General features: G+C 31.1%; 1 protein-coding gene across 2 annotated transcripts; it reads left to right on the top strand.

Moving 5' to 3' along the window:
• The first annotated feature begins 6,787 nt into the window (after nt 1-6,787).
• Nucleotides 6,788-12,397, top strand: LOC115970097 (putative RNA methyltransferase At5g10620). 2 transcript variants are annotated; one of them, XM_031089771.1, is made up of 8 exons: nt 6,788-6,868; nt 6,948-6,982; nt 7,062-7,204; nt 7,705-7,771; nt 9,236-9,313; nt 10,580-10,725; nt 11,364-11,436; nt 12,007-12,397. In XM_031089771.1, exons 1-7 carry the CDS (start codon nt 6,826-6,828, stop codon nt 11,401-11,403), a joined length of 552 nt encoding a protein of 183 aa, XP_030945631.1. In that variant the 5' UTR covers nt 6,788-6,825; the 3' UTR covers nt 11,404-11,436; nt 12,007-12,397. The 2 variants fall into 2 exon arrangements, with proteins under 2 accessions (XP_030945631.1, XP_030945630.1); XM_031089770.1 differs by having other exon boundaries at nt 11,987-12,397.
• Nucleotides 12,398-13,531: the final 1,134 nt, after the last annotated feature.

Raw genomic sequence — 13,531 nt, 5'->3', positions numbered from 1 at the left:
AGAATATATATATATATATTTATATATTATGAATTCATGTTAAAGAAAAATTTCGTGACTTTTAAGATTACCCACTTAATTAAAAAAAAAAAACTATTATTATTATTTTTTTTTATGAGTAACCTATTATTTCTTTCTAACCATAACTATCATAAGAAAAATAAAAAAAAATAATAACCTAAATTCACGTGACGTAAGATCAGTTAGTTGTGCACTTGTACTTCTTCTTTTTTTTTTTCTTTAATAAGGACAAGTAGTTGTACGCTTGTACCGTTAAGTAAAAGTAAATGCTAACCTTTGATGCCATGTATTGCAGCAGTACAACGCGACGATTCAGTCATATTCATGGACACAGATCTGAGAAAAAAATTATGATTTTTGCTGCAAAACGCACTGTCCTAGATTTGTTCACTAATTTGACAAAAACGGTTCAACCATCCGGTTCCTGATTTTTCCAGTTGAACCCACAGTTACAAATTTTATCTGTATTTTTTTTTCTTAATTTTCGGTTGGTAAAATACTATTGAGCATTGAAGTCTCTTATTTTTACTAAAAGTTTCCTAAATTTTAAAATGTTATTTTTTTTTCATCTTTAAACTTTATAAAGAAGTTTTTTAATAGTTTAGAGACAAAATATATGGGTGAATTTTTTTCTTTTTTAAATTCAATAGTTTTGGGATAGAACAAACTTTAAAAAAAAAAAAAAAAGTTGACAGACAGAAGAAAAAACATTTTTTATACTTTATGGACAAAATGAATTTTTTAATAGTTTAGGAATGAAAAATAATTTTTTTTTAAGTTTATAATAAAAAAATTAAAAATATATATATTAAAGTATCCACATCGGTTAAGCTAAAAAATTTAACATTTAAATCTTAAAAAACTATGTTATTTATTTTAATACATAATTTTACCATATAACCTACATCAATTCTCTTTTCTTTTTCCTTTTTCATACCAAGCACTATTTATTTTTTTATTAATTTCTTTCTGATGTCTCTCTCTCTCTCTCTCTCAAAAACCAAACAAAAGGGACAACCAAACAAATATAATAAAGTAATATTAAATTTGTTCCTTTTTGCTTTATTCCCTTCTGCTTTGGTGAACTGCTAGCTTGGTCTGGGCGGCCCAAAATAAATTGGGGGCACAAAGGGCAAAAATTTTCAAGATTTGGGTGAAATACTATTTTTATCTCTAAATTTTACTAAAAATTTGTTTTCTATTCCTAAATTTTATGAAGTTTATTTTTTATCTTTAAACTATCGAAAATATTTTATTTATATCCATAAATTTTATTAAAAATTTGTTTTTCATTCTTAAATTATTGAAAAACGTTTTATTTATATCTATATTTTTGTTTCTAAACTATTGAAAAAACTTTTTACAAAATTTAAGGATGAAAAAATAACTTTTTAAAATTTAGAGACAAAAAACAAATTTTTATTAAAGTTTAGGAACCAAAATATTATTTTACTCTAAAAATTTTTATATCTAAATTTCAAAGAGATCTGTGAGAGTTGGAGTGATTTTTCCGTTCCGGTTTTACTAAATAACGGACTGGCTAAACTCTACAGGACTTGTCATGAGTCCTACTCCGTCTTCTCAAAGCTTGCATACAAGCTATACAACGAGATTTGAAGATTTTATACATGTGATCAAGCGAAACTGCACGTACGTACGCAAGAGAATAGAACCAAAGACAGAGAGAAATGGTACAGGTACATCCAATAGAATTTGAAGATAGCAATTCAGGAACTACATGCATAAATAGTGCAACAAACAAAAGAGAAATGTTGAGCAAGGAAGAAAGCCTTACACGAAAGAACTTCTCCCAGAGCTTTTCAAAAGGTAATGAAACTGGAGTCAGAAACATGAAAGCAATTTTTGGGGTCTTTGATTGAGCAGGAGGTGTCTTCAAGATTTCTTTAAAAGCAACTCTAGCTGCAATCTCATCATCGGTAAATTCCCGCGATGGAACATAAGGAGGCTGTTTAAACATAGCAGTGATAACACAACCCCTTGAAGGAAAGAGATAGCATTCCCCAGCGCTTCTTGGTAGGTTAACTAAGGCAGCAATCAGAAAAATGATCGCCAAATAAGAAACCAATATAATAATCCATGCTCTTATGCCTAGGCGACATGCACGAACTGTCTTCATTTAGGATGAAATTATCACAACAGAATCCCAGGACACAAAAGAGAGAGAGCTTTTTTGGCTGTGAAAGAAAGGCCTAGGTAGCAAGCAGAATCCCAGCTAAGTAGCAAGAAGAAGAAATGAAGGATATATAGAAGTTTGTGTAAGTTGTATTGGTTGGAGTCATTATTGGGTCCACCTTTTACCAATTACTATTGGGTACCACCTTTTACCCAAGTCCCAATTTTTGATTTAGATGGTCCCACCTTTTACCAATTACTAATAGTAATTGATAAAAGGTGGGACCACCTATATACCACTTTGACAACTGACCACTTTGTGTTCATCAAACACTTTGACACTGACCGCCTATACACCACTTTGACAAGGCCAAAGTGTTCATCAAACACTTTGACACTGACCGCCTATACACCACATTGACAAGTGTCAATGTGGTGTATAGGCGGTCAGTGTCAAAGTGTTTGATGAACACTTTGGTGGTCAGTTGTCAAAGTGGTATATAGGTGGTCCCACCTTTTATCAGTTACTATTAGTAATTGGTAAAAGGTAGGACCCAAGAGCCAATAATATCTTGAGGAGGAGTAGTGCATTTGCGCAATTACACGTGTATGACACATGATTAAGAAAATTTTTCTTCACAGCAGACGAGAATGTTGAAATAGCCATTATCCATTATGCATGTTTTTTGTGGATTCGTTCAATTTACCTTTCTTTTTCTTTTTTTTTTCTTTTTTTTTTTTCTTCTTCTTCTTTGTTTAGGTTAAAAGTTGAATAAGAGATTTAAAATTCAATTTTTATTTACACTGAGAGAATGTTGAAATTTTAAATAAGTATGTTTTTTTGGTAGATCCAATTAATTAGTTCAATTGATAAAATTTTTAATAGTTGAATAAGAGATTTCAGATTCAATTTTTAGCAACACTAAAAATCAATTGTTATCTTAGAAACTCTCTTAAATATATTAAACGCTCTGTGTTTGTTTTTTACTTTTTTTTTTTTTAACTACAAAAGGGCTATGTACAGTGCCTTCATATGATAAAAGACCTATTGGTATTTTAGAAACTCTCTTAAATATATATATTTTTTGAGAATGCTGTCTTAAATATATTGAACACTATAGGCCTATTTGGTAACAGTGTTTAAGGATTGTTGTTCTGTTTTAAGTGTTATAGAAATATATATTAGAAGTTTTATTATTGTTTAAATATTAAAAATTGTTGTTTAAACAACGTTACCAAACAATTCCTATATGTTTGTTTTTAATTTACTTTTTTTTTATACTACAAAAGGGCTATGTACAGTACCTTCGTATGATAAAAAAAAGTGTGTGAGTGAAAAAATGTGTGGAAATGTGTGAGTAATGTTGTTTGCAGTTTTTTTAAATACATGTGGGTAAAAATATATGTGAAAATATGTGAAATATTGTTTAAAAACTGAAAATGCGTGTTTAGAAATGTTTACCAAACAGCCATATTTTTTTGAGAATGCCGTCTTAAATACATTGAACGCTATTTGTTTGTTATTTATTTATTTATTTAACTACAAAAGGGCTACGTACAGTGCCTTCATATGATAAAAAGATCTCAATTAGCAAGGCCGCGTGATTATCATCAGGGGCTAGATATCAGTGAAATTTTCAACTACTAATTGCTTGTGAGTACTCACCGCGGCATTATTTTCATAATAATATTGAATAATTAATTTCATAAAAAAAAATTGAATAATTAATTGTCAAAAATACTTTCTTCTTAAGGGTATCAAAACTGTTTAGTTTTGATACAAATTTAATTTTATTTAATTTGTTTGGAATCAAGTGAGAATCCCACAGAAAAAAAAAAGTTTTAATTAATATATAATTTATGAAAAGAAGATTATTAGATAATTTCAGTGACATATTATCATACACTTTCACATAAGTGGTAAATCTTACTACGAATTTATTGCAGTGACTTACTATTATGTAAAAATAGTGAGTACCACAATATTGTATTTTTAGAATAGTAAATAACTAATTCTTAACCTATATGATGAACATAATAGTTAAATAAAAAGATAATTAATTAACCTTACAGTTAAATAAAAGCAACTCTTGTCTTTTTTTTTTCTTTTTTTTTTAAGTGAAAAGGTAAACATAGACTACAGCCCGAAAAGAGGTCTTTTTTATTTATGAAAAGGGTGCAAATTGAGGTCTTATTTGGTCCACGTCTACACATTGTCGCCCGGATAGAGGTCTTTTTATTATTATTATTTTTATTTAGGAAATGTTCGGTATATGCACTTAAAAATTAAAAGTTATTGTATGAAAAGATGTGTAAAAATACGTGTAAGTGAAAAAATATGTAAAAATACATATAATATTATTTAAAAATTAAAATTTATTATTTGAAAATATTTACCAAACACTCCATTAGTCCGCATCTACACATTGCCGCCCCCAATAAGAAATCTACAAATCCACGTCAGCATGTCCACTACCATTTCTGAGACCGAAATTTCTGAGTCCCTACTCCTAGATCTCTTACTCATGTGGGCCTGATATTTTATCGGATGGTGCAAATAGAATATAGTCCCTTTTTACCCAGGTTGCTTTTAAATTAATTAATCCATAAGAGAGCAACAACTAAAAAGAGAAAATAAGAGGTTTTTGCACCCAAAAAAAAAAAAGAGGAGAGAAAGCTATATAACTAAAACATGAGAGAAGAGGAAGTTTAGCACCCGTTTGGTACATGTGTTTAAATACATATTTTCAGTTTTTAAACAACATTATACGTATTTTACACATTTTTTTACCTACACGTATTTTTAAAAAATACAAACAATATTACTAGAACAACATTACCAAACGGACCCTAAGTCATTTGACTGCAACAACTCTTTTCCTCTCTATTTTCTTTCCATAAAGTGAAATGATGGAAAAAAAAAATTTGTATAAATTTATTCATATGTCATTGTTAAAAATGAAGCCCGAATTTTTTTTAAGAAGAAAAAATGATGCTAATTTAAACAAAAAAGTGACAAAAAAAAAAAGACAATCACGCAAATTTATTAAAAAAAAAATTATGCCAAAAAAAAGTTAAAAAAAGAAAAGAAAAATCATGTCTACTCAAACCCAAAAGAAGAGGAGGAGGAGGAGGAGGAGGAGGAGGAGAAAAACAAAAGAAAGCATCCACAAGTCCACAACGAACTGTATACTGTATCACGCCCCCGTATATTAACATGATGATGTGAGCATTGTGTAACAATTGTATTACTCCCTCCTCAAACATTTGTATTATTATTTTTAATATACTATTTTGTGGGTATAAAGAAAGTACTATTAAGAACTTTTTATTATATTAGTGTGTGTTTGATAAAAATTAAAAGTTCAGTTTATTTTTGCTATTATTTATGAGTTTCATTACATTTTTTGCATTATTTATGGGTCTCATTGTACTGTTTAAGTTAAATTTCACATTTATTTACAGTATTTTCAATAAAAAGTTTTAAATTTCAACAAAATAAGCAGATTCTAAACACATTAAGTAGTGTAAACTTGTGAAGATATACAATTAGATGGTTGAGTTTGTTGTATTATGAAGGCAGCAAACAAAATTATAAGTCTATCACATTGAAAATTCCAAGAAAAGTAATACACAAAACTACAGGATTTCTTTTGAACACCATATATAACAGAAAACCAAACCTCATAGTTGATAATTACTCGAAACGTTCTTTTTTAGAGTTATTCTTGTACCTTTTAAGAGCATCCCAATAAAGTTGTTAAATTAAGTAAAAAGTTAATTTAGCAACCAATTCCCTAAAAATGCTTCTACAGCAAAGAAGCATTTTTAGTCAATTTAAAATTGTATAAAACCAATTCCCTACCTCTCTAGTAGCTCACTGTAGTTTACACTCAAAACCAACCAAAAAAAAAAAAAAACTATAATATGGGCTGTTAGAAAAAAAAAAAAAGTATTTTAATGTGTTGATTGATTGTGGTTATTGTTTATTGTGTTAGAAAATCAATCATTTTAACATGTTGAGTGTTAAAAATCAATAATTTAATGTTAGGTGTATTGTAAAGTGGAGTCTTAAAATAGATAAAATAATGTTTTAAGTTGCTAAAAGTTATATTTTTTTTTACCGCAAATGCTGACTCTGTTTTATGCTTTCAAAAGCATAAAGGTGAGACAAGATCAACTTCTTTTTTGGCAAGAAACCCCTTTGTTAAGGTTCATGTAACATAGGACTTTCTCAATAAAAGTGCTTTGTTGTTATAACTCTCAGTCTCATCTTCACAGTGAATATTGAAAAGATGGGATTTTTATTCATAGGGTGTGGCAACAATGATCAATAAAATTTTCATTAGGTAAAATAACATGTACAGTTATCAGGGATTGTATCACAATATGTAAACAAATTGATTCCTACCCATATTATTAATGCTTATGACTGTCATAATCCAATGCTGTTGATCATGCTGCATATAGTTTGTACTTTGTTCATCAGACAGGATCAGGATTCAGGATTACGTTTTTTTTACAAGCACCAAGAAATTTTTTTCACAAGCATATACACCTGATCAGTCCGGTCCATATTTCGGCCTTGGGCCTTCACTGATGATGGGCTTTTAACCTAATTGATTAAAAAGGGCCAAGTTCAATTCTTAGGCAAGAGCAAAAGAAGGCGGGATGGTTATCTCAATCTATGCCAATCTGACTGCTCCTCTTCCAGGTTCTTACATTTTCCACCGTCTCTTTTCACTGATAATTACCAATTACCACTTTCTTTACTTTACTCATTCATGTTTCAGGAGCTAGACAATGCAAATACACGGGCCAATCAGTGGTAAATAAAACCTATCTTTGATTTTTTTCTTCAAATTCCGAGTTTAACTAAATACTAATTGATTTTTGATTTTGGGCAGAGAGTTGTTCCTATACGGATATTAACGGTAGGGAAAAAGCGTTCCCCTGGAGTACAGTTGATAGTCGATGAGTACATTCGAAAACTCAACCACTATTGCACCGTTGATGATGTTCAAATACGGTCCAATCCTAGAAATGCAAGGTATATATATATATATATATATATATATATGGCTTCTTTTTTATTTTTAGTTTAAACTTTTTTGAAGTGAATTTTTGTTTCATATTAATAATCAAATACTACACTGATTTGTTCATTTATGTGTTGGTATTTTTATGTTATTTCGATGTAATTATGGACACACAAGTGCACATAAATCGTTTGTTCTTACTAAAACAACAGCGTCAACCAAGAAATATGGACATGGACCACATGGTGTGATATGTCGATTCTTAAAAAATTAAGACATGATACTGTGGGGATATGGTAATTAAATCAATATATATATATATATATATATATTTAGGTGTATTTTATTTATATATAGGCATATGTATCTTTTATTTTGAGTATAATGATTTTGGAGTGTCCTTGCTTCTTAGGCTGTAAATCTTCAGAGTCGGCCGTGTACACTTTTCTGCCATTCTAAATTGTTTGTTCTTTATATATTTCTACTTTCGAATTGATGCCATGTGTTGTAGTGATGCAAGGGCTCAGGTTGATGATGAAGATACAGCAATGATGAACATTATCAGGTCTGATGATTGGGTACACTCTCACCATTAAACTATCTTGCTCTTATTTTGTGCTTTTTAAGTGCATTTCAATTTGTGCAAAAAAAGAGAAAAGAAAAGAAAACAAGGAATTGCTTTTGACACTATCTGGATGAACATTGGTTTTGTTTATCTGCTCCAACATTTCTTTCTTTGATTTTTCTCTTTACTGGTATTGTTCTTCTGTTTATCTGGATGTTGTGTGTTTAGTTGTTTATGCAACGAATAACGCTTTTAAACCAACCCCATTTCCTAGTAAACTACTTTATAATCTCATTTAGACCTAACTTTTCTGATTCAGAAAGTCTTGTGCCGACTGATCTGATAATAAGGTCGAAGTGTTGTCTTCGTTGAACCTATTACCAACAATTTGTCTTGACCCTTGCTCAGAATTTAAAGTTCAAATTTAGGCTATACTAGTATATGAACTACTGTCACTTAGGGGTTCATCTACTTCAGGACTTTAACTAGATAATCTATTGCGGTGCCATGCCACAGCTTCTGTATATTCCATTTGCTTTTATGTGTTGCTTTTGGACTGTAATTCAAGTTTCTACATACTCTCCATATAAAATATTCAAATAAATTTTGGATATAAATAATAAGTGGATATTATTTGAATCTGTCTGAGTTCCTATACTGTTCAAAAGTAGTTGAAGTTAAATTTAAGTTGAGAACCAATTACATTGCCAACGAGCAATAGCTCAAATGGCACCTTCTCCTCTTGTAAGAGCAAGGTGGAGAGTGAGTTCTTGGGTTTAAAGACTCACTAGAATCCTAGATAATAGATAAGTTTGTAACTTACCAATTAAAAATTGTAGAGAATCAAGTATATTGCAATGCAAAGGGGTGTGGAAGGATTAAGGTGTACAAGAGGTAAGAAAAGAAAGCAGAATATTCCAATGTTTAGGCTTATTATCCTCAAATGTGAAATTGTAAATACATTAACATGTAAATAAATATGCAAAAGTAACTCAATGCCTTGGGAGACATGGTTGCCTGGTTACTTTAGGCCTTGCTGTCTGATGTACACATCCATTACTATTAGCTAGTGACTCCTAATGAACAATATATATGGGTGTTGTGATTGCAAACTGCTTGTATGCACTCATGCATAGCATTTGAACATGATTTTGTCTGCCTATTAGATCTTTAGAGCTTACTGATTATTTATGCCCAACTGGAATCAACTGAACTCAGCTCATGTCAAGCTGTACTAGTCTGTGTTCGTGGTATAAATGCATATATTTCAATATACCAAGTCAACATTGTTTCAACACTCTGACCATGTAATAATATTACTTGCTTTGTTTTCTGTAGTAAGTTTATAACTCAAATGCTTTGGAAAAGGAAGTAGAATGAATTTATTTCCATGGGCCTTGTAAAAGCTGCTTTAAACTGTTGCAAGAAGGTTTGCAGCTTGTTCTTACATCTCTGTTCTATAATCATGCACTTTTAGGTTGTGATGTTGGATGAGAATGGACAAGATATTGGGTCTGAGCAGATGGCTGAGTTGGTGGGGGATGCAGGGAATACAGTATGAGCTACCTCAACTTTGATGATTTTTTTTAGTTGTCTTTTGTATGCTTGAAAAAATCCCTCCTCTCTCTCTCTCTCTCTCTCTCTCTCTATATATATATATATATATATTGAGCTAGCCGGTGGCCAGATGAAGTAATAACCGAATATGATGTCCATTGACAAATCATTTACTTGCATTTTCTAATTAATAGGCTGGTTATCTCGTTTGATTTTTTGATGATTCAATGTTTCTTTTTTAGATGACATGTAAACTGAGGGCACTTAACCCGTGGTATTTCATCCATGAATAGGGTATACTTGGAAGCAAATTCACAGAAGAATAACTTAATTTCCCTAAAATGTTCTTTATTGGGCACTGATCTGTCTGGCTACATTCATCATAATTTCATTTTATTTTGGGTGATCCTCGGAGTGATAATCCACCATCACTTTAGTACTGATCTGTTTACCTTTTTGAATGAAGTGCGGTGGACTTTTTATCCATGAAGAAATTTTGCGATCTGTAAAGTTCTTATTCAGCATAGCTATTATCCCATTGTTGAACTCTTGGGGTGGGGGGGGGGGGGGGAGGTGCTTCTACAATTGACCATCTTTATAATTCTTTTCAAAATATGAGCAGCATATGACTCTCTTTTCTTCTCCCATTTGTATAGGCGTTGATGCATCCCAATCCTGGTGATGATTCTATGATGTTTTAGTATTTGGATATCTCATTCCTCGTGTATTAATGGTGCCCATTTTGTGTTTTTAAAAAAATTTGCTTTTCTCCAACAATGTGAACTCCTAAGTCCTAATTGTTGATTTCATCAATATTATAAAATGTTCTCTGATATATCTTGGGTCACTTTAACTGCTATTCAAGATTAGCTCTTTGAGATTATTATCTTTTAGGCTAAAATATATTTGCATTCTAGTGCATGTGCTTCTGCTTTGACCTAATCAAGTTAGAATTCTATACCAAGAGGGTTTCCTTTCTTAGTTACTCCTGTTTTTATGAGGAATAAAAGGATATCAGTCTGGTTGAAAGGGTATCAGGTCCAGTTACTGTGGGGACCTAAAAGTTGATATGTATAAGTTTTGTTTTATCTATTTCTATGCAAAATTCAATTGAATTTTTATCCTAGGTTGTTCATAATTAATGATGACCCAAACACTAGCACTTAAATAACATTCTTGATTTCCAACATATGTGTAACTTGAACTTGGCATTTATATAATATTTGAATTGATTATATTTACCCTCTCTGTCTCTCTTTGGTAGGGAGCTTCTAGATTATCATTTTGCATAGGTGGACCTTATGGTCATGGACGACAATTGCGTGAGCGAGCTAACATATCAATCAAGTTGTCTACGTTGGTCTTAAATCATCAGATTGCATTGCTAGTGCTGATGGAACAACTATATAGGTAAGAATATTCTGTTCTCCTTTACATTTGGGATTCTATATTACAGAGTTCCTGATTACTGAAATGTAGTCTTTTCTTTTCCCCTTAAATATTTTGTATGTGAATAGTTAGGGAATTTTAAACTAATAAGGCTTGCTTGCTTTAAATTAAGATGATTGTCTATCACTATGTTTAAGCAATTTTGTTCATTTAAAAGTAAGCATTCTTTGCAAGTGCAGTTTGTAGCAATTTGGAAGCCTCTAGCATGGTGAGCTTTGAATTTCCTATTTGATGGCTGCATCTTTGGCTACAACCATTATTGATTATCACTATTGTTTCCATCACCACTCAAAACCAACAATTTCCACAACCATTTCTATCACCATGAATAAGCAATGGTCTTCATTTAAAATATGCATTTTTTTCCCCGCAAATGGTAGCAATTTGGAAGTCTTAACAATGGTGAGTTTTAAATTTTTCCTTGGTGCTGGTTGCAATTTAGGCTGCAGCCGTTGTTCAGTGTCATTTTTATTTCCATCACCATTCAAAGCCAACAATTTCCATAACCACCATTAAAAAAACACCACTGTCATGCTCTTCAAAATAATGTATTCTATTAAATTAAAAGATTAACACATGCTTTTTTGTCTGATTTTTAGGTCGTGGACTATTCTGAAAGGACAAAAATACCATCATTAGCCATTCTTTCATGATCTGAATCATGTCTGATAGGTATTACTGGGATTGACACGATCTTGTCTGCTCCTCTTCCCCCCCCCCCCCCCCCCCTTCTCTTTTTCTCTAATGCTATGCTATAGTATGATGATTAAAATGCTGTCCACTTTTATTTGTTGAAATTTGTATCTTCAATTTGTGTGTGGACTGGCTAAGTCTTGTTGCCAAACCTGTTGATTTTAGTAGTTGCCTATGTTTGATTTTATCTTGTTTAAAGATCGCTTTCCTGGATGTCTGTATTGCTTTGCTGGACTGGCTAAGTTTTGCTGGATGTCTCAAATATTAGGAGCTAGTTTTTGTTCTTTATGATCTTTAAGTTTTGCTGGATGTCTCAAATATTAGGAGCTAGTTTTTTTTCTTTATGATCTTTTCTTTTGCCCCTTTTTGCCTTGAAAAGTGTTTCTCTTGCATTCTTCTTATGTTTAAGGTTTGTGGCCCTTTGTGCTTTTGAAGAAATGTTGCATGTATACAAGCAAAAATAAATGAAGGGTACCATTTAATATAGTATAAATGAATCAAGTATTGAAATTTATTATTCTATTGACAGGGATTTTTCAAATATTGCAGACCTGGTTATGAACTGGTTGCAACAAGGTTCTCTAATGGTGTAAGGTCTGACATTGATTACATGTTTGGATGCAATCCAATCTTCTCGAGGAGAACTGGAGAAGTTACCTTGCTGCCATCTTTTCTTTAGATTTTTATTTTGATTTGACAGTTTAGTAAATTATATGAGAGTGTTTCATTAAATAGTCTTGGTGGATTATTATAATAGTAATTTTTTTTTTTTTTTGAGAATCCTTATGATAGTAATTTGAAGTTGTGGTTTGTTGGAATTGGAAGCTGCATCAGGACTGAATCGTTCCTGCATATAGTGTATAGGACTTGTGAAGATGGAACTGATTGTAAGAAACTGAAATTTCTTTATCAGATGCAGCTCCTTTACATTAAGTCTATAGCACTGAAGGTTTATTTTTTTTTATTTTTTGCATAAACTACATATTTGGTCCCTATCCTTTATAGTATATGTCAATTTGGTCCCTAACCTTTCAATTGTGTCAATTTAGTCCCTAACTTTTTAGTATCGTCTTAATTTAGTCCTTATTGTTATATTTTGGATGAAAATTGATGATATGTCAAACGGTTAAAATAAAATTATAACGTATTGTTACATCAATGAAAACTAATATTTTATTTTGACCATTAAACGCATTATCAATTTTCATCCAAAAAATAATAGTAAAGACTAAATTGACACGGTACTGAAAGGTTAGGGACCAAATTGAAATATGGTGTATAGAATAGGGACCAAATACGTAGTTTACCCTTATTTATTTTATTTTTTTTATCTAATGCCTATTTAGTTTGTATTTTCTTAACCCAAAACTTTTTCAAAGAGAAAAATAAATTTTGAGCTAAAAGTTGAAAGACAGCCTACAAAAAGAAATTAGTCCAAAATGGGACAGAATTGGATTGAAGTGGATCGAATTAGATCTAAATGAACTGAATGAGACAAAAGTGGACCAAATTATATCGAAGCAGACCAAAATGTTACGCTGATGTGGCTCAAAAATAGATGGATTCAGATCTTCTAGAGTTCTTAAGGCACTCTACTATATAGATTTTTTTTTTTTTTTAAATTTTAATTTTGACCTCTCATTTAAAAACTAATGGTTTAGATTACACCATGTCATTAATTTTTGAATAAAACCTTAAAAATAGATGCCACATCCGCTATTAAAATGGACATGTCACATTTTGAATTAATTTTAAAAAATTTAAAAACCCAAATCTGAACCCCAATCTCACTGCCGTGTCAACACCCAACTGCACCAAAATTGGTCTCCGGTGAGATCTCAGTACTGAAATGAATAGAGAACTTGGCAGCAATTTTCAACGACAAAAAAAACAATTGATTTGTAGAGCTATTGTTAACATACGTTTGTGCAAATTATGTTTCTACTAGTAGTTGTCGCATTTTTCAACTACTAGCGTACTTGCTCTTTATGCGTAATGGCTTGGGACAATTTTTGTACCAATTTTTTTCTAAGTTAATTTCTATACCCAATTGAATTCATTATTATATCATTTT

The sequence above is a fragment of the Quercus lobata genome, chromosome 12 (genome assembly GCF_001633185.2).
Source record: "Quercus lobata isolate SW786 chromosome 12, ValleyOak3.0 Primary Assembly, whole genome shotgun sequence".
NCBI lineage: Eukaryota > Viridiplantae > Streptophyta > Magnoliopsida > Fagales > Fagaceae > Quercus > Quercus lobata.
This window is presented reverse-complemented; position numbering and strand designations above follow the sequence as displayed.